The following is a 24592-nucleotide window of genomic DNA, read 5'->3' as shown; positions in this document are numbered from 1 at the left end:
AGCCAGGGTTGCATGTTTACCTGCCCATGTGAACTTGTGTGAGGTGTGCTCCATGTCCGTCGCTTGGGTGTGTGGAATGTGCACAGCTGTGCCTTCTGTGTAGCTGTGTGTGTCTCTGCATCTCATGTGCGTGTGTGTGTGAGCACCAGCGGGGGGCGGGGGGCAAAGAGACTTGGACGGCCTGGAGTGGAGGATCACAGCTCTCGGCCCTGTAAGAGGATCTGCACTGGCCTCCCCTGCCTTCAGCAGCATGGACATAGAGACCCAGGGCCAGGTTTGGACTCAGATCATGGGCTTTGAGCAGTTCAGGGTCCCTGAGAGCTGATGTCCACTCTCTGTGACTCAGCCCTTCATTTCCGGTGAGACAGAGACATGGCCACATTTAATTTCCTGTCTTCCCAGGGAGGGCCGTGGACACCACGCCACGTGACCTGGTGCACAGCTTTTATAGGGCCTGTTCCTGACAGCATCCCCTGAGGTGCTGGGGAAAGGGGCCTCTTGGGCCCCTTTGTGGGGCAGACACTGGGCAGGCGTCCAGCTGTGGGGCCGGATGGCTGGTGGCTTGTAGGCAGGGCCAGGCCACTCAGTCCATGTCTGTGCCTCTTTTGCAGGTCAGCTGGCTGCCGGCACCTGTGAGATTGTGACCCTCGACCGAGATAGCAGCCAGCCTCGGAGGACGATCGCCCGGCAGACAGCTCGCTGCGCATGCAGAAAGGGGCAGATTGCGGGCACCACGAGAGCCCGGCCCGCCTGCGTGGACGGTAAGAGCCCAGAAACCCCTGTGAGGGCCACAGAGGCTGCAGGCCGGGCATCTAGCTGACACAGCAACACTCCCCAGATAGTCTTTGGGCCAGGCCTCACACTGGACAGTCTGATATGGTACCATTGTCCCTGTGGGCAGCATTGGCTTGTGCATATAGCTGTGGTGTCCAGGTGCCACAGTGGGGCAAGGAGTAGGGCTCCCCGGTTAGCTCGTGGGGATTTGCTGGCCCAGACCCTGTAGCCGCTCGGTGTTGCTTGGGGCAGATGGGAGTGGAGGCTGTGCCGTTACATGTAGTCCCTGACATAGCTGCCCGCCAAGTGACAGTGGACTCTTGCCCATCTGGGTCTGTCCTGTGTCAGGCACACACTAGCACTATTCGTCATGGGCTCTGAGGAGGAGCTGTTGAATGCTGTAATGGGTGGGAGGTGACCTGCATGGCCACCGGAAGTGAGCTGTCCAGTGGGTGAGACACCCAGGTTCACATCCTTGCTGAGTTCACACTCCCAGGTGCCCGTGTGAGGTGGTGCTTTCAGGAGTGGCAACAGTCACAAATGGTTTTTGAAAGGAGAAGGGAAGCCCCTGCAACAACCATCAGGGCATCGACGTGGGTCTGTCCTCTGTGGCGGAGGCCACAAAGGAGCGTCTAGGTTACTTGGGTTCCAAGTGCGGCACTGAGTGCACACCACTGATAATGCACCAGCACTGGGGGGGGGGGGTGCTGTCACCATGAGGAAGGCTTGTTTTGTTCATGACCTGGTGGGGCAAAGGAAGCCCCCAGGAAGGGGTCAGCAGAGCCCCGAGGCCACCTCGGGTATGGGGCTTATTGGATCAGGAACTTGTGCTAGGACTGTGCAGGATGTGTGTGGGCCTGGGGCTGTGGCTGGGAGCCTTGGCCTCTGGCCTCCAGCAGGAAGGGAAGGAGCAGGGGAGGGGCCGGGGCTCCTGGCTGAAGGGACAGACCCAGCAGCCCCAACCCCCAGCCCGGGTGCCCTGTGCACTCTGGGGCTGAGCAGACTGCCCAGTCCAGCCTGGTGGAGGCCGCACCCACAGAGCCAGGGAGATGGTAGTCCAGGGGCAGCAGGACTCCCAGATAACACCCCCCAGGCTCTGCTTCTGCTTCCTCATGGTCCCCATGACCCAGTACCACCGCCGTTTGCTGCCAGCCCTGAGCAGCTCTTTGGGGATGTCAGGGTCACTCTGGAGAGTGTGGATAGGAGGCTGACCTTGCCTCCTGTGTGGGGGGCATTCTCAGGACCTGAAATACGTCACTGCAGCTGGGTTGTTGTTTTTTTTCTTGAAGTCTATTGAGGTAACATTGGTGACTGTTGTTTCATGAATTCAGGTGTATAGTGTGATAATTTGGTGTCTGTGGGCTCCGTGGTATGCTCGCCCCCGAAAGCCTGTTTCCCATCTGAAAGGGGTGCAGCCACCGTGGAGCTGGTTCTGCCTTTAAGAAAACGCCATCTGTCTCTTATTAAAAATCCTCCCACCACACCTATTCACCCGCACCCCGTCCAAGGTGTGCAATTAAACAGCCCTTAGGCCATTATCTGACGACAGCCACTCTCTGGCCCCTGCCAGCCGAGTTCCTGGGTCATTCCTGGCCGAGGAGGTTGCCTTCTTGGTTCCCAGTGAAGCAGATTAATTCTCCCCACGTCCCGGCTCCTATAACTGCAGTGGGCTCACGTGTGACAGCGAGCGTGCCTTCGCCGCGTTGATGGCCTCTTCCTGGGATGGGGGAGAGAGGCTTGCGCAGGCCCAGTGCCCGCTGCCTTTCCTTCCCCCGTCCTCATTAGCTCCGTGAGCCTGTGGGAGAGTGGGGTCACAGTTGATTACTAATTGAATCTGGGTCTGCTCATCTGAAACCATGGCCTCGCCCCTCTCCCCGCCAGCCTGCCGGCGCCGCAAGAGCCGGGTCCCAGAGACCCAAATTAAAACCTGGCCGTTTTCAAGGGAGGCCAAACAAATTAGTTAGCTTGCGTTTTTTTGCACAGTGGGCATTTTTCAGGCTGCCACCTAATTTAATTTTTGCTCTTCTGTTGTCTTGCTCGGTGTGCATAATAAGTTCTCTGGCGCATGGGGGTGGCGGCTGCAAAAGAGGAAACGGGGGCCACGCTGGCTGGGTGGGGTCTCGTACGAGCAAGGTGAACGTGGAGGGGAGGTTTATGCGGACCCTGCCTCGGTCAGTAAATACATGAGCTTGAAAGACGGACACAGTGGCTTCTGTGCACTGGTTTATCCACTTAGTAATTAATTGACTCATTGCTCATTCCTTTGCCAACTCGTGTGTTCATAAATTCAAATAAGTTGCACACTCACAAGTGCAGGAGAAGGGTGAGGGGTAGGCAGCACTGTGGGGCTAGGGCCACCTGGTGGGGCAGGGGCTGTGGGACCCCAGAACACAGCCATCTCTTCTTGTCTAGGACCTTAGCAAAACTGCATTTAGGAGGGAGCAATTCAGTAGGGTTTTGAGGGATGAAGAGGAGCTTGCCAAGAAAGTGTCTTTTTCTAAAAAGAGGGTCTGGAGGTGGGAAAGGATGTCCTGGCCATGTCCCTGATCCAGGAGTGTTTCCGGGTGATCTGTTACCCAGCACATGGTTAGCGACATGGTGTTAGTCCAACTTGGAGACCCATCAGGAAAGAGGTTCTAAACCTCTGCAAGGCTTCACATCTTTACACACAAATACAGGAACAGCACCTCACCTCGGGCTGCCCCCGTTGTGGACACCACTGTCAACAGTGCCCAGGCCAGCTAGGAGGGACCCACCTCCTCCGTGCACCAGCTGTCCAATCAAGCTTCGAGCTCCCTCTTCCCATCAGTGGAACCATGTGTGGCCCAATGCATCCACAAGGTCGCTGTGAGGACCGAGTTCCTGTCCCCAGCCCGTGACCCTGCACAGCAGGCAGCAAAAGGTCACCCACACCAGCTACCCCTGTGCTGAAGCAACCTCTTTCTTTATAAATGAGGTTCTTCCTCCTACCAGCACAGTTCTCATGAAGACCCTTTGAAGGAAATCAAGGTCTAGGAGGCAGCATGAAGCCCAGTGGCCAGTGCAGGCCATCAGGGGAATAGGGGTTGTTTCGGAAGTAACTGGGCCCAGCCCTGAGGCGGAAGGTGAGGGTGGGAGTTTCAGGCCCAAGGCTGGACAGGTGTCCCTGGGAGCCTTGGGGGGCGGGGGTGCAGGCTCTGCACAGGCTGGAGAAGAGGAGGGTGAGCTGGGCCATCACAAAGTCTGGAAGGGCTTCAGGAAGCTGTGGCCCTCTGTGCATGGCCAGCCGGCTTCTCCCGGGACCCCCTGGCTGATGTGATTGACCAGTGGTACCTGCCAGGAGCCTGGCTGTCTTCTAGGTGACTGTGCCCTTGAGTTCTTGAGCAAGGGAGACACCCACACCAAGTGCCCACACATTAAGATCAAACTCATTACAGGCCGTTCCTCCTCTGGGAGGCTGAGATGTAAGAAGGTCCCAGGGTGTGGAGTGGAAAGATGTGGCTCCAGGCCCGGTGTGTGCCCGCCAGCAGGCACCCATTCCTCCCTCTACGGACTACAGTAACAACTGGACACCCTCATGTTCTCACCTAAGGTGCCATGTGCACAGACCCTTTGGCGACTGGCACCTTCTATAGCCGGCTAAGGGAATTAGTTGCCTCATGTTCATTTTCCCAGCAATACCCGAGACATGGCCTCAAGGGTCCCTTCTGAGGAAGTGTGGTGCAGGGATAAATGTCTGGGAGGGGACTGTGCCAACGGCTGCTACAGTTCAGGATGAGGATGGGGTTCCACCCCCACCCCCCACCAGGGAGGAATTCAGGATCCAGGAGAGGATCTGGGTCGAAGCCCTGAACACCTTACTCAGGAGACCCAGACACAAGGAATCGAGTGTCTGAAAATACACCCTGACATACATGGTCAGCTGATTTTCAGCCACGGAGCCAGGAAAGTTCAGTGGGGAAAGGAAAGCCTTATCAAAACATGGGACAACTGGACATCCACACACAAGGCAACGAGGTTAGATCCCTACCTCACACCATGTACGAATGTTAACTCCACACGGATTAAAGACCTACATGCTAGTGGCTAACATTTTGAAACTCTTAGAAGAGAATAGGTAAACCTGCATGACTGACCTTGAATTTGGCAAAGGCCTTAGCTGTGACTCTCAAAGCACATGCTACAACAGTAAGAAAGTAAATAAGACATTATCAAAATTAAAAACTTTTCGGCTTCCAAGGACAGCATCAAGAAAGTGGAAAGATGCCCTGGCCTGTTGGCTCAGTGGTAGAACGTCGGCCTGGCATGCAGAAGTCCCAGGTTTGATTCCCGGCCAGGGCACATAGGAGAAGCGCCCATCTGCTTCTCCACCCCTCCCCCTCTCCTTCCTCTCTCTCTCTCTCTTCCCCTCCCGCAGCTGAGGCTCCATTGGAGCAAAAATGGCCCGGGCACTGGGGATGGCTCCATGGCCTCTGCCTCAGGCGCTAGAATGGCTCTGAATGCAACAGAGCGATGCCCCAGATGGGCAGAGCATCGCCCCTGGTGGGCGTGCCAGGTGGATCCTGATCGGGCGCATGCGGGAGTCTGTCTGACTGCCTCCCCGTTTCCAGCTTCAGAAAGATACAAAAAAAAAAAAAGAAAGAAAAGAAAAAGAAAGTGGAAAGATAACCAAAGAATGGGAGAAAATGTTCTCATATCATGTACTTGGGAAGGGACTTGTACTTAGAACATATGAAGATATCATGTAACCCAATAATAGAAAGATAAATCACACAGTTAAACATCGGGCACAGGATCTAAATAGACATTTCTCCAAAGACAGTCTGCATGTGTGTAGCTAAGAGGCATGTGGAAAGATGCCTGACATCACGAGTTGTTTAGGAAAGGCAATCCAGTCCATGTGAGATACCCCTCCACACCCATGGCAAAAATCAAAACATCAGATAATAACAAGTGTGGGCAAGGATGTGGAGACGTTGGAAGCCCCCACATGGCAGGAAGTCCCAACCCCTGGAGGGGCTGTGGGGAGCAGCCAGTTGGGGGCAGCTGCATAAACCTGGATAAGCTCGTCCTATCCCCTGCCCAGCACACTCTGGCCACACCAGGCCTGGAAGCTTGTATGGAGGGACTGTAGGTCTTGTTCCAGTCCTTGTCCTTACCCACAGAGGTAACATCCTGGGGCCTCTGAGTGCAAGGTCCCTTGCGGCTTGTTCTTGCTCAGGGGCAACCAGACACACCGAGACTTTGGATGGACCTCTCTCCTCTCCTGGGCCAGGGGGAGAAGGTTCTTCGTGTCCACTCAAGCTCCCCAAGCCTGACAGTGACAAGACCCCCAACCCCGCTCTGAGAGGAGAGGCCTCTGATGAGCAGGCTGCATGCAGAGAGGGTAGCAAGCATCACACTGTTGCAGGAAAACCTCTATGTTTACCAACACTTAGAAGAGTGGGTGTATTTATATACATTTAGAAACACATGTGCAGCCTTGATGCAGCTGTGTGGCCCCAGCAGTCACCTGAGCTTCATGGACTGTGGCAGAGGTGGCAGCAGAAAGGTGTGAGAATGAACAGCCCGCCTGGTGCCCTGCACCAGGAGCCACTTCCTGTATGTGGTGTCACTTGCTCTCCAGGGTCAGCTAGAACCCACCCCCCAACCGCCCACCCCACCTTGGTGTGCAGTAGCCAGCTTGTGGTCAGCTGCAAGAATTGTGGTTCAATTTTAAGAAATTTAATACAAAGGTGACTCTGTGACAACACTAGGAAGAGGGGATGCAGCTAAACCAAAATCGAGCAGATGGAAGAAGATAATGAAGTTCAGTGACAACCAGTGAAGTGGGAACAGAGGTGACCCATGGAGACCAACTGAATCGAAAGTCAGTCCTTTGAGAGAGAAATAAAATGAGCACATTTTTAGCTTGACTGATAAGAAGGAGGGAGGGGTAGGGAGGGGGGACAATGAAGTCACTAAATGAAGAATGAGGACTTTCCTCTTTATTTTCACTACCTGCTGCATGTGAACACAGAAGGGTAGAAGGGACACCATTGAACAGCTGTGTCCTAGCCTGTGTTTCACTCGCACAACCTGGACATCTTCCGGGGAAATGCACGAGCTGACTCAGGAAGAAACAGAAAGTCTGCATAGACCTGTGACAAGTGAAGACCGTGAGTTAGTCATGGAGAGAGCAGCTTCCCATGAAAAAAAGCTTGGGACCGGGGGCTTCCTTGGTGAGTCCAACCACATTTAAAGAAACGTGAACACCAGTTCTTCTCAAATTCTTCCTACACCCCTCCAAAGAAAAACTATATATAAAAGAAAATACTTCTTAACTCATACTATGAAGCTAGCATTATCCTGATACCAAGTATCAGGCAAAGACAAGAACACTGCAAGTCTCATGAATACAGACGCAAAAATCCTCAAAAAAGTACTGGCACACCAAACCCAGTTGCATCATCAGAGAATGGCTTGTCACGACCAAGTGGGATTTGTGTAACTCAAGGACACAGGGTTGGATCAACGTAGGAAGACCAATAAATATGATGTTAATAAACAACCAATTCACATCCTCAGCTCAGTAGTTGCAGAGTAAGCATTTAACAGAGTCCAACCCTCTTTTCTGAGAAAAGCACTCAGCAAACTAGGGGAAAGAGAGAACTCAGTGGGTCACGGGGCTCCTACGGGACAGCGACAGGTGGCAGTGTACCCCGTGGAGGAATACTGGATGTTTCAATCCTAAGAGCCACAGGAGCAGGACGCCTGCATTCAATGCTGCCATTCAGCATGGTCCTTGAGGTTAGGGAAGGGCAGCTTGGCAGGAAAAATAAAAGTCATCATTATGGGAAAAGAAGACAAACTCTCCAAAGATCGGCCGTGGCCGGGTGGTTCAGTGGGCAAAGCATTGATGCGGTGCGTAGAGGTCGCAGGTGTGACTCCCAGCTGGGGCACGTAGGAGAAGCAGCCAGTGAATGCACAGTGAAACGGAACAGCTAGGTGGAGCGGCAAGCTGATGTCTCTCTCTCTCTCCTCTTCCTTCCTCTCTCTCTCAATCAATGGAAAAATTAAAGGGGAAAAAAAAGCCTCCCCAGATGGCACGACCTTTTATACAGAATGTGTAAAGGAATCCGCACACACCCTTGGAACGAACAAAGGCATCCAGCAAGGTGTAGGGTCTGTGATCGATTCACAAGATCAATTGCGTTTCTCTATGGCAGTAGCAAACGATCTTATGGAAGGAATTCTGTTTGTAGGAGCTTCTCCGAGGATAAAATACTCAAGAATACATGGAACAAAAGATGCGTCAGACTCATCCACGGAACACTGTAGAGTGGAGCTGGGAGGGGTCGGCGTGAGAGGACTTTCCTACATCCTGTCCCTCCTCAGCCAGCCAGGGGCCTCCGGAGGGGGACAGCCTACCGCCAGGGCCATGACAGGCGTTGCTGACCATTTGTCCTTGAGTCCTGGCACCCACATAACCACTGGAGACTCGGCACTGATGGAGCCGGTGCGCCTGTGCTCCCAGTGGGGGCGGGGGCCCGGGGACCCCGCGGCTCTTGTGTCTGAGTGGTGCTGCCCGGTCCCTGACCTCAATTGCAGTGTCCAGTACACGCTGCACTCACACTGTCCCCTCCCTCATCTCACACACTGTAATCAGCTTTGGCGCATAATCAGCGTGCACGGGAACTAACACGTTGGAATCATCTTTGAGGACATTCTTTCTAGGAGACCAGGAGCCAACATGCCCAGCATGTGGGGGACCTGTGGGCCCTGATTGCAACTCTTAGCGGGGATACTTGTGCCATTGCTCTGAAAGTGGCGTGTGGGGTGGGGAGGGACTGCACTGATCACCACATAGATCTGTGGCTGCCTCCACCGCCGCACAGGCTTCCTGCTGAGGGGTGGTGGGTCTGTTAACCTGAACTCTGCCCAGGAGCCTGGAGGTGGTCCCCATCCTGAGACGGTGGGTTGTGTGGTGGCCTCTTGAGAAGGATGGCCAGAGCTCGTGTAGGTCTGGAGCTGCTGCCTCTCTGGGTGGGGCCTAACAGCCCCCCTGCAAAGCCCCAGTGGGCATGGGGCCACGGCATTGTGAACAGTGACAGTCAGCACCTGTGAGATTCATGCAATCTCTGGGTTGGCTGGGTCCATACTGGGGGACCGAAGTTTTATTTTCACTAATAGTTGATAAGGGAAGCTGTATCATCATTTAACACTGATTTAAAAGGGGGAACCGAGCCATGTGAAGGGAGACCCTGTCCCAGAGCTAGAGTAGGGACACTAGGGTCTCAGTGCCACAGAGGACATTGCTGGCCCAGACCGGGGACAGTGGTCCAGAGTGAGAAAAGACCAAGCCTGTGGCCTCATTAGGACCTGGAGGGGGTCGGGCAAAGGGTCCTGGTGGTGCTCTGGGATATGGAGGCGGTGGGGGCAGTGGGGGGCGGTGGGAGAGCCCCAGACAAGAGTCCGGAGGAGGCAGCTAACAGCTCAGGCTGTGCTATCCAAGGAGGCCTTCTCGGAGGCACCACACCCATCGCGGGGCACGGTTGTCAGGCGCGGTGGACCTCCCTAGACAGTGCATCCAGGGACTTGCTGGCCTCTGGGCAGTCTCTGAGAGCCGTCCTGATGGCACCGCACCCTCCAGACCTGTGGGTGAGGGTCCCCATTGTCCGTGGGCAAGGTGTCTGCAGAGCCGGGACACAGGCTGTGTCCCTGCCTCCTGTCTGTCTCTGGCTCAGGTTCACACCAGTGCTCAGCGTCGTAGCCGATACTGCCTTCGGCCTCGGTCCACTGCGCGGCTCTGGGTCAGTGAACAGCTTACCCCGTGCCCCACTGTCCAGCGCAGAGGGCCCCACCCTGGCATCTTCAGGGTGACCTCATGGAGGGAGAGGAGCTCGGCAGCCCACCCCGTCCTCCCAGTCACTTTCAGGCTGAGCCCCAGAGAAGGACCCAGGGGAGATGGACACCGTGGGTCACGTCACCCTCAGTGTTCAGACCCCCTTCCTGGGGAGTCGGCTTCGGTGATGCAGATGGACTCAGGCTCAGGTACCCCGTCACAGCTGCAGCGTGTGTGGGCGTGAGGGCCCAACCTGGCTTCCCTGAGCCCCTCTGGGAGGGGCAGAGCTGGGCTGGGGCACTGCGGTCCCTGCAACCGCCCTGTCCTCCTGGCGAGGTCCCAGCTGCTGCCCTTGGACTGTGTGCAGCAGCTGCAGGGCGGGCTGGAAGGCACGGGGCCTTGTGGTGAGGGCTTTGCTGAAGAGCCAGCGAGCACTGGGCCCTGGGGCCCCCAGACCTGTGGGACCAACAGCATGGCCACACCTCCTCAGAACATGCCTTTCTCTGATGAGCACCGCACGCGCTTTTTGATGTTATTTGAGATTTCAAACTAAATTAAACAGCATGAAGAAACAAATCAAAGCCAGGGAATTTGGATGAAACAATGTTATTTTGATTTCGCAGAGGCTTTGATCACAGCTTTGGGGTGATGGGGAGCGTGCCCAACCCACGCCTTCTCAGCTGCGAGCAAGACAGGGGGCCGCTCTGCCCACTTTTGGGACCCACCGAGGCGTAGCCCCCTTCCTGTCCCTTTAGCCAGCACAGCCTTCGGAGTTGGGCTGTGGGAGGCCGGGGCTGCAGAGGAGGTGGGAGCAGGTCCGTGTATGTGTACCGGCTCCGCAGGCCGGACACTGATTCCCTGTGCTGAATGCCTGGGCATCATCTGACAGCCCTCCAGAAAGATCTATCTGCTGCCCTTTGCACAGTAAGTTCCAGGCCGCAGGAGTGAACGTGGGCAGATGTCTGCAGGTGACGGAAGCAGCGGTGACTGAGGATGAGCGATTCAGGAGGTGGAGGGTCTCTTCCTGGGCGATGAGGACCTGTGGAGGCAAACACCTGAGCTGCCCTGGGCGGGGGCCTGAGCCACCAGTGCAGAGTCCTGTGCTGCTCCTTCTACCTGGGCAGGTTGTGCTCACCTGTGGACCTGTGCACAGGTGTCCGGCAAGGGCGGATGGGTGACTCTGGTCACCCATCCAGTAGACAGCTCTGGATGAGTGTGAAAGCGCGTGCAGTCAGCGGGGAGAGAGAAGGAGGCAGCCCAGGACACAGGACACAGGGCACGTCTGGGTGCCGTGCTGGCCGCACTCCATTCGTGACCACCGCCCAGAGCAGGCGGCAGGCAGTGGCTGAGGCAGCCGTGAGATGTTAGCATCTCTCTGTCTTTCTCTCTCTCCGAGGCTGAGTGGGTAAGGGAGAGGCCTCCGGGGCAGGGAGCATGAGGTGAATGCAGTCCCCTTTAATTAGTTACTCAGCAGACGGGCAGTGGGGGGGGGGGGCTGCACAGGAGGGAGGGGTACCACACAGATGGCAGAGGACCGTGGCTGCTCTGCCCACCAAGCCTGAGGAGTCAGGAAGAGCTGCAGGGGCCCTGGGCCCTTCTAAGTCAGGGCGCCCAGATGGGGATGGTTGTCAGGACTCGGGAGAAGGGCCCCTGCGAAGCCTTAGCTGTTTTTTGTTTGGCTTTTACATCTTGACATTTGAAGTGTCTCTGGCTTGTAATCCAGCCAGTTGGTTTAACAGTTTGCTTGTCACTGGGAAAGATGAGATCCTCGTGTTCCGAGTTCACACACTCGTTAACAGGGTGCCACTCTGGAATGTAGCAGTTGAGGCTGGGCCCCCCCAGCCTGGGGTTGAGTAGCCCTGGCCCTTGCAGGGCCTGTGATTGCCGCAGTGACCTTTGAGGCATCACCGTCCTCCGCCTTGCGTCTGTCTCCTGAACACTAAGGATCCATCCCGTGTTGACTTGTGACAGTAAGTGGGACAGAACTGTTTGAGGTGGAAACTGCAGTCTTTGTGTTTTCCCAGTGACTCCTGCTCCACTGCCTCCTGGTGGCAGCAAACCAAAATTGCAGGTGCATTATTTTTTAAGACCTGCCATCTCCTTTGAATGTTGATTCTAAAACCTGAATAATGTGAGGAAGTGTCTCGACACCACAGCTAAATAAATGCAGTCATGCATCATGAAATGTTCTGTTCAGCATCAGGCCGCCTCTGGGGCCCCGTCTATCTGCATCTATACAGTTACATGGGTTCACAGAAAGACTCATGTGTAAACATGTTCAGAAACGATGGCGTAACCCTGCGTAAGATTTAGAAATGCAAAATAAGTTTTATCATTTTTCTAAAAAAAGAATTAATTGAGATAGGACATACACGCAGGTGTACACACAAACCATAAGGGTGAACGTTGATGCTTCTAGCCCCACCCGACCATGTGTGTGGTGTCCCGACATCTGTGCCAACAGATTTGCCTGTTCTGGGACTTGGCAGAAATGGACCCAGACAGTGTGTAGTCTTTTTATATCTGACGTTTTTGCTTGTGTCTGTAAGATCATCCTATTGTGCATAGCACTATTGTGTTATTTTTGTTGCTGTCTGACCAGTTTACAATGTGTCTGTTTTACAGAAGATGGGTGTTTAAGGTAGTCTGAATTTTTAGTCATTGTTATACAGCAGCTGTGAACGCATTCTTGTGCATTTTGGTAAGCATACGCACTCATTTGTTGTGGGCATCTATCTGCCTGGGTGGGGCAGAGATGCAGTCAGCTACGGCAGGTACTGCCAAAGCATTTCTCATGGGGGTTGTAACAGGGAACCTGCCACCAGACCAGCAGTATTTGAAAGTTTCCTTTTGCTCTGTATCCCTGTCCACATTTGTTATTGTCAGACTTTTTAACTTAGCCATCCTACTAGGTATACAGGGCTTGTTCTCTGCAGCATTGACTTGCATTTCTCTGTTGGGTAAGAATGCCGAACACGATCTCACAGGCTCTGGGTCAGCAGGATAGCACCTTCTTGGAGGTGTCTGTTCAAGTCTCTTGCCTGTTTTTATTGGGTTGTTTGTCTTTTTTTTTATGGTTTATAGGAGCTCTTTCTATTTAATGCATTTGACCCCCCTCGAGCTAGTTTCCTTGTGTTGCTCATAGCTTCTCCTGATCTGCTCTTATTTGCTTAGGAGTCTGATTGAATGCCCAGAAATGTTGTGTTTTTGTGTTCTGTTCAAGAAATAGGGTTTTGCCCCAAAGTCATAGGGGTGTTCTCTGTGCTGCACATGCTCTGCCCTTTGCAGTCTGTGCCCCACCTCTGACCAGTGCTTTCCATGGCCTGGGATTGGCCTAGCTCCATTTTCCCCCGCGTGGCTCTCTGACAGATCCATCATCATTCCCTGACAAGGCCCCTCCTTCTTTACTCAGCGAGACTTTGTGGGAAGTTCTAGAATGGGTTTCGGAGGCAGAATGGGGGACATGGGCCTCCTGCTTGATTGTGTTACACTAGTCAGTCAGCACATCATCTCCCGCCATCCCAGCAGCTACAAGCCATGCTGAGGTCCCGCACAGATTAGAGTATACATGGTACCTCCCCCGAACGCAGAGGAACTCAAGGAATCTCTCTTCCCTGTCCCTTTCTTCCTGCACAGACATCTCAGGTCGGCATTCACAGTGAGGAAGTAACAGGTGCCCCTCAGCCCCTGCCATCCACACCCCGTGTCCAACCCCAACACGTCTCCATGGGCCAGGATGCTGGTGGCTTAGGTGGGTCCCTGGCCTGGTGGTCTTCCTGGGGGACAGTTTTAGGTGGCCCAGACCAGGACACTATGGGGTGGAAGTGGTGTTGTAAAGCGCCTGCTCCGTGGCAGCTAAAATATCCTTCCCTCGGCCCACCCTTCACTCTGCCCCTTTGCACAGAGGTGAGCAGAGCTTGACTTTGAACCCAGATCTCTCAGATCCCAAGGCCGCTGCCTCTCCTGCCTGAGTTGGCCGCTCCGTTCAGTTGGACATGGAAAATCATGACCTCTGCTCTTCGTCTGTGTCCCCAGCCTTGGCATCTGTCCTGGCCAGCTGGCTAAGCCTCTGTAAGTCACAGGAACACGAAGGGGCATTTAGGAATGACACACATAGACTCTATCCTGGGTTAAGCATTTAAGTCTGCTTAGAGGGCAGGCTCTGGGTCCCTTTGTGACCTCGCTCTGGGCCGTGAGGTGCTTGAGGGGCGGGTGCCTGCTGCCCGTAATCCTGTAATTGGTAGCCGGCCGCTCTGTGCACTCTTTGGGTTGGCAGTCCTTGATGGTGGTTTTTAGATGTTAAATAAATGCAGTGTTTGTTACAGTTCTACGATGGAGGGCGTTTTTCCTCTGAAGAGGTTGTTAGGATCTGGTCTCCAGAGAGGGTTTGGAATGCTCTTTAATGAAGAGTCTTGCTGGAGGACGGCTCTAAAAGCTGACCTCTCAGAAGACCCTGGGAGGCTGTGTCTAGTGGGTATACCATCTGTGTGCCCTTGTTAGCTCTGGTAAACAGTTCAGTGGCCAAGCCTATCGCTGGCTGTCAGTTCAGACCCAGGAGAGCGCTGGCCGAGGTCAGCTGCACACCCTGCCCTGACACCTTGGATGAGGCTCCAGGGCCCAAGAATGGAGGGGACCTGTTGCAGGGAGGCAGCCAGGGTGGCTGGGCAGGAGCAAACCCAAGGTCGAGTCAAGACTCCTGGCAGCACGACCCTGCCAGTCTGCCATGTCATCAGGATGTGGGAAACACCGGACTGAGCATTTTGTTACAGCCCCAAAGAGCGCCTTCCATGTCAGAGGAGGGCGGTTTTACAGGACAGACTCAGTGATGAACAGCTACGTCTTCTCAATGGGTTTTACGGGCCTCTGGTGACTGTATCCCGAGTAATAAATATGGCTGGGAAACACCACTTCCCAGTGCTGGGACAGTCGGTACTAACTTATCTGTTTGAATGAAAATTCTTAACCTCATTAAGTCAAACTGTCATTGTTCATTACCCATAACTTAGGGGCCGGGGGAACCATCGCCCACAGGTATTTATCAGGAAATGCCAGGGGGCCCTTTTTATTCCAGGGACGCAGTCCACCCAGAGAGCTGGGACATGCCATTCAGACGCACTTCTTAAATCACGCCTTCAACACTCATGTGGCACGGAAGCTTGGAGAACCAGGCCCTCCATGTTGCCATTGTCTCACCAAATGGTCACCTGCTGGGCTCCCTCCAGAGCAGGAGGAGCAGAGAAGACCCCTAGCCTCACAGTCAGGCCCTGGGGGACGAGTCCTTCTCACACTCCAACCTGCACTACTGGGCACCCACTGTCTCCCAATGGGGAAGCCCCAACAACCCGTTATGTGTTAGGAACATTGCCTTTCTCCCTCCACCTGGGTCATTTCTGACCACCGCGCGCTCCACTGAGAAGCACAGAAATCCAAACGTGTAGGTGACCTGTTTCCTGGGGGGGACTCCACTCTTGAGGGGAGTCAGAATGCATCCTGCCTTCCTGGTTAGTGCTCAGCCCAGATGAACCAAGACAGTGAGGCCTTCTGCGTCCTGTTCCGGTGCTCCTGTGGGGGACCTTCTGTGGGCGTCTGTGAGCCTGTAACAGGCCAGAGGCTCGCCAGCCAGCCTGAGCCTGAGACCCACACTGCACCCCAGAACAGCTCTACCCTGGAGAACCCCAAGGCATGATGCCCCTGCGAATCCGTCTTAGAGCCCAGGTTTGCAGGCAAAGACCGAAGCTGCCTCTTTCTAAGACCCAAAGGTTCCCCAATGCTTCTGGGGTTCCAAAAACTGTGTCTCTTTGAGGCAACTTCTTCACTTCTCTGAGCCTCGGTTTTCCCATCTGTAAAGTGGGTGCAGCACCTGCTTGGAGGACCGGAGTTGACATCAGCAAGTGGTGTTTGCCAATATCCACTAACACAGACACTTCCATCTGTCAGCGTTCCCTCCACTGAGCCTGGACTGCCCACGCCCCTCATTCTTCGCTCATGTTTCTGCTCCTGCTCATTAGGCCTTTGCCTAATGGAGGACACCAGGAGAGGTGGCTAGTGAGAAATGGTTCTCCTTTCCACGTTGGCATATGAGATGACACCCCCTTTAATGCTTTAAATATAGCACTAAATGTTAAGTGTCCCTGGCGGGAGACTTGGACAGCAGAGAATAAGACAGTGTGAAGTAGAAAATACAAGCTCCCTTCTCACACCCGAAGGAAACTGCTATTCACTTTTCCAAAAGTATCGATTTCCCTTACCCATCTCAGAAAACAACAAAAGAAACCCCGTGGGATGGCAGAGCTTAGTGGATGTTGGATAAATGTTTGTTTCCTCAGAGCACGGCATGCACTGTAGGATATCTCTGCCAGGTGTAGGAGCACAGCCCGAGGCCACTCCCTTCAGCTGTGGAGACTGTGCCACGCGGCATCTCACGTCGCTGCCCACCCTGCCCTGGGCATGTTCTCTAACCTCTGTGGCCCTGCCTCCCATCCTGATCCAGAGCCTTTCCAAACAGTCTTTTGAATTTTGGATTCAGAGGCGTTTTGGGGTCGTATCCAGCCGTGTGGATGCTCAGTGGGCAGTCTGCATGGCACGCACAGGGGCAGCTTGGGAACGTCCCCGTGTGAGCTCTCTGTTCCCTCCATCGTCTGTGCTGCTTTGGGAACACCTGTCAGCTCAGGTGTTCTCAGCCGGGCACAGGACTCGGTGCCCTGGCACTTGTGAGTGTTTGTCACTGTCATGAACACCAGGCTGCTCCAGACCAGGGGCCCTAGGTTGTGTGTTTGCACGGGACAAAGCCACCTTCCCCCCCCCCCCCAGCTGATGGTACCCTTGTCCAGAGGAGAAGACAGCAGGTCCCCAGGAGTCAGAGAAGCTGCTGCAGCCAGCAGGTTGGTGCAGCACCTTTGCCTCGAGAGAGTGCTGAGGTCCATCTGCCCGGGACACGTGGCCACATTTCCTCTCCAGGGCTGTGGTTGCACCTGCTTTGCCCAGACCCCAGCCCTGGCTGAGCCTGCATTTCTGGTGGGAGCCACACAGGAGAGCTGTCCACTCACTGCCCAGGACGCTGCCTGCCGGGCCCCTCACTTTTGCCACCTGGTGCATTCAATCCTCTTTCCGGTCCTGGGAGCCCAAGGTGGCCAGGAGACATGATATGCATGGGGCAAGGCAGCCCCATGAACAGGACCGTGGGCACGGGTGGGGACAGAGTCTCCCAAAGGGGAGGATGGCTCATCAGCAGCAGGGCCCTGGTCCAGCAGTGTCCTGGACTGGCGGCTTTCCTAAACAGCTGGGGAACCCAGGGGCCAGCGTTTGCTGAGCTCATGCATGCTGGGGCTCTGTAGCACACGGGGTGGCCCTCTCCTTATGGGGCATGGTCTAGCAGGGGAGAAGCCAGGGGGCTCAGACTTGTCGTGCTGCCTTCAGTGGCCATATGTGCTCGGGGACCTCTGGGCATGAGCAGCAGAGTCCACCTCCTCCACAGTAGGGGACACTGGCCTACAGCAGGGCACCGGGTCTATTTCAGCACAGCCCCAGCTTCTGGGAGGAGGGACCCGTGAGCTGACGGCCTTGGAGTCTGTGAACATTGTAAATGTCCCTGTCCTTTGATTCGGCAGATCTGCTTAGGATGCAGGCAGAGCCTTGCAGACCCCATGCACAGGGCCAGCCTTGGGGCTTTTGGCAAGAAAATTGGCAAGGGAGGGGAGCAAGGCTATGTTCCCAGGCCTTACCTGAGCTCAGTGTTAAAGTAAGATAGGGCAACAGTGAATCATCATTGTAACCAGGGAAATCACATCCAGATGCCCAGAACCTGGTGTGCCCCAATTTGTGACTCTTGAATCATGAGGGGATCAAACCACCAAGTAGACAAGTCATTGGGACAGATTGCCTTCCCATTACCGAGATCAAACTTTGCAAAGTTTAAAACCCAGACAAGAAGCTCCAATAGGGACACCTCTCTCAGGCTCTCAGAACAAACACACATGCAGAGTTCTCAGATTCTGAGGAAGCAACTCTCCTTCCTGAAAACGGGGGGGGGGGGGGGGGGTTGTCACGAAGCATGGCACAAACAGCCTGTCTCAGATGCCTCCACAAACACCGCAGCCTCCTTTGGGGCTCAGTGGGGAGTTCAAGGTCTTGGATTCTGGGCAAGCTTGCTCACAGTTTAGTCCACTTTCCTGGAGACGTAGGCCTTTTGCTGGTCACTCGTGAGTGTGGGATGTAGAACATGGAGGCAAGAGACCAGAAGTCTGGAATGCCTTGTACTGACTGCACATCGGCAGTGCGTACTGCAGGGTCAGAGGGGAGCCCGAGAGGGGTCAGCGCAACTCCCTCTGTCAGCCTCACCCTGCCCCAGAGAGACTACTGGGCATCTCTGACCCCTGGGGGAAGGAAGGCTAGTCCCAGGTCTACTGGTGCTGAGCACACCAAAGGTTTGGGTGGAAGGATGGACAGGTAGATGGATTTGTGTGTGGATGGGTTCATGGGTGGATATTTGGGTGGATGGTTGGAGAGATAGGTATAGGGGTGGGTGGGTGGATGGATGGGTAAACAGATAAATAGAATGGTAGATGGACAGATCGACAGATGGACAGACAGACAGTGGGATAGATGGGCAAAGGATGGCTTTCTAAATACTTCCTGGGCCTCACAGTGAGACTCTCTGTACAGGTGAGAGGTCTGAGTCTTACGGGGCCTGGGCTCCCTGAGGAAGCCATCAGCATTCTCAGCCTCCCCGCCCCCCTTGCAGGCGAGACCTCACTCCTGGACAGTCACCTCCTCACCTCCCTGAGACTGACCCACCGCACAGCGCCCTTCTCCACAGACACTCGGGGGGTTATTTCATTTAGGGAAGGCCTTTGTAAATGAAGGACTGCCCCCTGTGAGAATAAAGGGGTGTGTGGCGGCCCCACCCTGTGAAGACCTGACCTTGCCCAGGGCTGCCCGTGCTCTGCAGGGCTCCACCAACACGGAGCCCCTCGGCGCACCCGGGGCAGAAGGAGGACGCTCTTCTCTCCACACATTAAAATTAAAAACTGGCTGCCTCTCATCTCATCTCTTCCCTTTTAAGTAGCTTATGTCAATTGGTGGAAATTTACCCAGGAAAAATGATTGGAGTGTTCTGTTTTGTTTTTTTCTCTCTCCTCTTTATATTTTTTAATTCTAATGCAATAATGAAACAGGTAGCTCATGACAACGGTGTTTTTATTTCTCTCAATCTAATCTGATTATCTAAATTTGGAGTGTTTTCCACTGTGTGGTACCGTCCAGTAATCACACACCAAGGCTTTTCAATTCTTATGAGCCGGTGGGGACTGTTCCCCTGGCAGCTAATGAATCACGCTAATCAGAGAACCATCTTGAAAATTAATACATTCTACTGTAACTATTTAAAGAAAAAATAATTATCGAGAAGGTCCCCACTACATTATGCTGTCAAGAAGTTGTAGAAAGAAAATTTAGTCTGATTTTAAGACGTAATCTGGATTTTGCAGATTTTTCTTTTCCAAAGTGTGATGAAAAGGTTCTGCATTGCAAAGAGGAGACGGTGCTCTTTGATTCCTGCTTTTGGGGTTTGGGAAGTGAAGCTGGTCAGCCTCGTGCAGCCCAGGCCTCGGAGTCCCCCTTCCCCCTAGGCTGCTCTGGGGATGGTGGGTTTCTTGGGGCTCAAAGGACATTTTTTTTAAGTGAGAGGAGAGATAGTGAGACAGACTCCCACATGCGCCCCAGCCAGGATCCACCCAGCAACCCTATCTGGCAATGATGCTTGAATCAACCAAGCTATTTTTAGCACCTGAGGCTGACAGCTCAGACCAACTGAGCTATCCTCAGCACCTGGGGCAAATGCTTAAACCAGTCAAGCCACTTGCTGTGGGAGAGGAAGAGGGAGAGAAGGGGAGAGGGAGGACTGGAGAAGAAGATGGTTTCTTCTCCTGTGTGCCCTGTGGGAATCAAACTCAGGACGTCCATATGCCAGGCTGATGCTCTGTCCACTGAGCCAACTGGCCAGAGCCTAAAAGGAGATTCTTAACCCCACCAGATCCTGAACACAGAGCATGATTGGGGTGCCCCAGCTTAACTGTAAAGTTCGACATGAAGAGGCCATGTGGTGTGTGACACTGGTTCCGGTCCCTCTCGCCTTCTCCACCTGTGACCCTGCTGGATCCCAGCGCCCACAGAGCTCTCAGCTATGGATTTGCATGTGGACAGTGTGGTGTGAGAGGCACGAGCTTCTGAGGCACATGGGAGAGCTTCCTTCACCTCTGCCCACCTGCTCCAGGGCAGGACCTGTGGCAGGCAGGGGCATTAGTAAATGAGCTTCCTTCACCTCTGCCCACCTGCTCCAGGGCAGGACCTGTGGCAGGCAGGGGCATTAGTAAATGAGCTTCCTTCACCTCTGCCCACCTGCTCCAGGGCAGGACCTGTGGCAGGCAGGGACATTAGTAAAGGGAGCACCTGGTCTAGGGACGGTGCACTCTCGCCCCTCTGCCAGCCAGGCCTTCCCTCCACCGTTACCTGGGACCCAGGTTCCCGCAGGAGAGGAGCAGACCTAGGTGCAGAGAAAAATGCAGACGTCTCCATGGAGATACGATGCTAATCAGAGTGTGAGGTGTAGCATGGTCAACCCCCGTGTGTCTGACCGAGGTGGTGGAGTGGCCCCCGGTCAAGCAAGTCCGAGTTGGTTTGGTACACTATCTCCTCATCTCAGGGCCCAGGTCACCCTGGCAGCTGCCCCAGGGAAGCTCGTAGTGTATTAGGGACACAGCAGACCTGGCCCATCCCGCCTGAGTCCCAGGGTGGGAGACAGCCACTTCTGTCTGGCTGAGGGCCACTGTCAGCGGGCCGGTTGGTGGGCAGTCACGGCCACAACCTTGTCCTGCCTGCCTCCCTCTCCCTCCAAGCTCAGGAATCTCACAGCCATCCAGCTACTTGTCTTTATCCCTCCAGGACAGTGGGACAGGCATCACTTGCCTGGCAGACTGTCCCATTAAGGTGCTGTTCGTCAGAAAGATGGTCTTGTGGCCCCAGGCTCCACCCACAGCATATGTGCCTTCCCTGAGCTTCTCTGTGGTCCCAGCTCCTTCAAGAGGCACAGGCTCACCAGTGGGCGCGGGTCAGCAGTGAGGAGGTGCCTCTCCTCCCCCTGGACTCTAGGTGCCACATTATGACTCTGGTCCACATGTTGGCAGTCTAGGGAAGCTGCCCAAATGCAGGCCCTTCTCCCTGACAAGGAGGATCCTTCCCCATCCCTTCTGTTTGGGGAGTGACCGCGGGCAGGCAGACTCCTTGACCAGATGCAGCCAGATATGTTGGAACCCCTTAGAGAACCCACCTTGAACAGTGCCCAGAAAGTGCTGCTGGAGGGTCGGGGTGTGTGTGGGGAGCACCTGCCGGCTGGGCGTGGCCTGACCCCTCTGTCACCAGCCAGCTCCGGGACAGTTTGGGGCCGTATCCTGCTGGGCCAGAGTCTGCCAGAACATGGCCTCCGGTCTCAGAGGAGCCCGCTCCCTCAGGCCTGTGTCTGAAGACGTGGCCAGGCTTCCCTCCCCAGCCACCGGCTGCGCTCTGCACGATTCACCTTTGGAGCTGTTGGTTTGTGAGCAGATTCATTTATTCGTGGAAATGAAGCAGTTCATTCTAAGGAAACCGTGCAGTTTGAGGGCGGCTCCATCCCCGGAGCTCCTCCCAGCGATCAGCACTGCTTGTCTTCTCCATCTGCCCAGACCCAAGTTGTCACCACAGTGACTGTCCAGGGAAGTGTGCCATCAACCGGACTCCAGGGTTCAACTGGGTCACCGAGTTGTTCAATTCCTTAAACATGGGGGGTTGGTGAGGGAGTCAGGAGGGTCAAAGGGACCATGGGAAGTAACACCAAAGACCACACCACACCCACCCTCACTGCCTGCATCCAGGCCTCTGCGTCTCTGTGCCGGGGCCACAGCAGGGTGACTCCAGGGGAAGCTGTCATGGGACACAGACGCTCCTTTGGCTGGTCACGGGGAAGTGGCCTCTTTGGGGACCCTCCTGGGTGCAGGACAGGCTCTTCCTGAGCTCCCCTGCAGCCCAGGCGGGTCTGCTCAGCCCCGCAGACCCCATGGCCAGCCAGGGCGTGCTCGGTGAGCCTGGTTCCCTGCAGAGGCCCCTCTGGTCAGGCCTTCTCCCAGCCGGCTTGCCCTGGACAGCGACAGCGTTCTTCTGACTGAAGTCATCTGAAAACACCTTCCAAGGGGAATATCCTTCGTGCACCCCCTCAACCCCCACCTACCTTTGGCCTAAATTGTTTTATTGTAAAATATTGTGGAAACATAAGCAAATACCAGGCCGGGAGCCATCATTAGACTCTAATCTATAGTGAACCGAAACCCATAATTAAACACAAACAGTAGCAAACCAATAAAACTCAAATCTGCAGCATTAATTCTACAGGGAGGATGGTTTACGCAGACGCTCACTCACGTGGTGGACTCTGTGAGACGGGCCTGCTGGTCCTTCCAGCATGTGAGGTTGAGGGTGCACTCACACGGCGCACGGCGTGAGGTCACACTGGGAACAGAGCCGTGGGTTTGATCAGACATTCCAGTCCACCCCAGGACCATCTGCCCGGCACCTGAAATGGGGGTTCCCGGTGTCACCCTGGTGCAGTCCGACTCCTGTAGACAAGCTTCATCCTGCAGCAAAGGGAGTGACGTGATCACGGCGGGGACTGAGGTGTGGCCAGGGTGATGTCTGGCCACTGCAGGTGCCTCTTTCTCTAGAGAAAAAGGATGTGGACAGGACCACAGCCCTGTCATCCAGATGTAACAAAACCACCAGGTGACAACTCATTCTCCTTCCGGCTCTTAGAAGAAGGTTCCTGTCCCCAGACAGGCTCCTGAGGCGGTGAGGCCATGTCCCTGGAAGCCCCTTAGGACCTCAGTGTGGGCACCTGGCCCTGGAGGAACCCTCCTCCTGATCTGTCCTGCATGGCCGGGCATCAGTGTGACCTCGCCACACTGGTGAGGGGCTGCCCTTGCCTGATGTGCTGGCTTTTCCCAGATGTGTCCTTACAGATCCTCCTGCAGGCCTGTCTCCCATGGCTGCCACTATCTGTCTCTAATCCCAGTTACGTTTCCCTAGAAATTCTGGCAGATTGGCCTTGCAGAAGATTGACTAGGACCTGCCTGAGCCACTGTGTGCTCAGGGCCTGTGAGACGCCCGCCCTCGCCTCCACATCACTTCTCCCTCCATCCTTGCTCTACCCTCCCTGAACGTCTGCCCGTGCTCTGTGTCCCTGGCTATCCGTCCTCACAGAGCTTGGGTCCTCAGCTCACTGCTCACCAGTGTTCAGGCTGCAGCAGTGGCTTGATTTGGGGAGTGGAAGGCCCAGGAACGAGCACCCTGAGCCCAGAAGCACCTAAGAGTCCTCATAGAAAGAGGCTCAGAGCCCAGAGAGCTACAGGTCAGTGTGGCCAGGCCCTAAGCCCCTGGGGTCTCTGTTAGAAAGAATGGTGAAGTCCACAGGCTGGTGTCCTGTGCATGCACACTGTGGATATGCACGCATGTATGGGTGTCTGTGGGTGGCATATGTGAGGTGGAGAGGGTGAGGCCACCCCAGCTCCAGGCCGGGCTGGGTCTCAGGGCTGCATTGTTCCCTCACCAGCCCAGACTGGACAAAGCTGCTCTCCACTGGACCTGGGGACACGTACTAGGGACACGGCCATAAATGACCCCAGTGCTCCTGACCCGCCGTGGCAGCCCCTTGGGGCTTTGAGTCATGAACAGGTTGTGACGACTGTCACCAGCCTTTAGCCCTCATCATGTAGGCTCCCTCAGTACCATCAGCCCTTGGGGGCCACTCTCCCCAGGCCAGGAGCTGCCACCAAGTCTGAGCCAAGAGATGAAGTTGTGACGTGTAAGCATGAAAGGCCCCTTTGTCCGCGGGACGTGGTGGCCCAGCACTATGCCTTCAACTGCCTCAGCAGGAAGTGGGCGGGCGGGTGGGTGAGCAAGTATCCTCAGCACACAAAGGCCATGTGTCAGTGTTGGCCTGCAGTGCCCTCTGCAGGGCTGGCCCAGCTCGCCCAGGCCACCATGCCTGGGAGGACATTGCTTGGGGCTCTGAGGGGCTGCTCCTCTGTTCCTTCTGCAGATGCATCACCTGAATGTAGCGTGCCCCACATGTGTTGCTGTGTGTCTTGTGAATGCACGTGCACATGTGTGTCTGTGTGTGCACACGAGCTGTTCCACATAGTGTGTGTATGTTTGCGTGTGCACATGCTTATACGTGTGTATTATGTAACATGCATTTCTGTGCATGTGTCCATGTGCACACATGCACACACACACGTGTGTGTAGGGAGTGTGAACCGTGTGGCCAGGCGCTATGGCTACAACAGGGGTAGGACTGGGCCCCCTTCCAACCTCAGGTCATTAGGACTCCATCCCCTCTCTGCGTCCTCCTTTGTCCACCACCTCACATGTCCTTCATGTTTATCCGACTTTCTCCCTGTGACAGGAGGGCCATGTGCCTTCCCCTCACCCCTCCTGGGTGCCCATGGCTGTTGGTCTCAGAGGCCTGGGTGGCCAGGAGGTCCCTATCCCAGGTACATGTCCGGTGCTGAGCAGGCCTTGTCTCTGCTGAGCTGAATGCACATCTCCAAGCAGCAGACAGATTGGTCACCTGGGTGGCTGCCCTCTGTCCCGTCTCCCTGGAGAAACCCCAGGACCAGCCCTCACTGAGTGCCCTCCCTCCAAGGGCCTATCACCGTTCACCACCGGCTCTCACAGGTGCATCCGACGCAGGCACATTGGCTCATTGGGTGGGTGCAAGTGCATGAAGACACGTGTGTTCTGTCATCAAAACCAGGATCTGGGTCTCCTGCTCCTCTTGTCCTATAAAGTCCTGGGTTTCCTGCGTTCTCCAACAATGAGCTCAGCATTGGGGACAGACTGCTATGTGTGTAAGTGTGTGTGTCGGTGACTTAACTTAGAACTGAAACACTCCCTGCCAGGTGGTGGGCACCAATCTGATGCCCTGTGCTGCCC

At 55.0% G+C, this 24592-nt stretch overlaps 1 protein-coding gene across 4 annotated transcripts in view; it reads left to right on the top strand.

Annotated features, from left to right (window-relative positions):
• TAFA5 (TAFA chemokine like family member 5) overlaps positions 1–24592 on the top strand; it is a 129973-nt gene that overhangs the window by 85606 nt on the left and 19775 nt on the right. For all 4 annotated transcript variants that reach the window (XM_066255022.1, XM_066255028.1, XM_066255010.1 and 1 more), the window contains exon 2: positions 612–761. In XM_066255022.1, coding sequence (XP_066111119.1) covers positions 612–761 — 150 coding nt within the window. The remainder of the gene's footprint in view (positions 1–611; positions 762–24592) is intronic.

The sequence above is a fragment of the Saccopteryx bilineata genome, chromosome 1 (assembly GCF_036850765.1).
Source record: "Saccopteryx bilineata isolate mSacBil1 chromosome 1, mSacBil1_pri_phased_curated, whole genome shotgun sequence".
Lineage (NCBI taxonomy): Eukaryota > Metazoa > Chordata > Mammalia > Chiroptera > Emballonuridae > Saccopteryx > Saccopteryx bilineata.
Note: the sequence above shows the minus strand (reverse complement) of the source record. Positions and strands in the feature narration are given on the sequence as shown.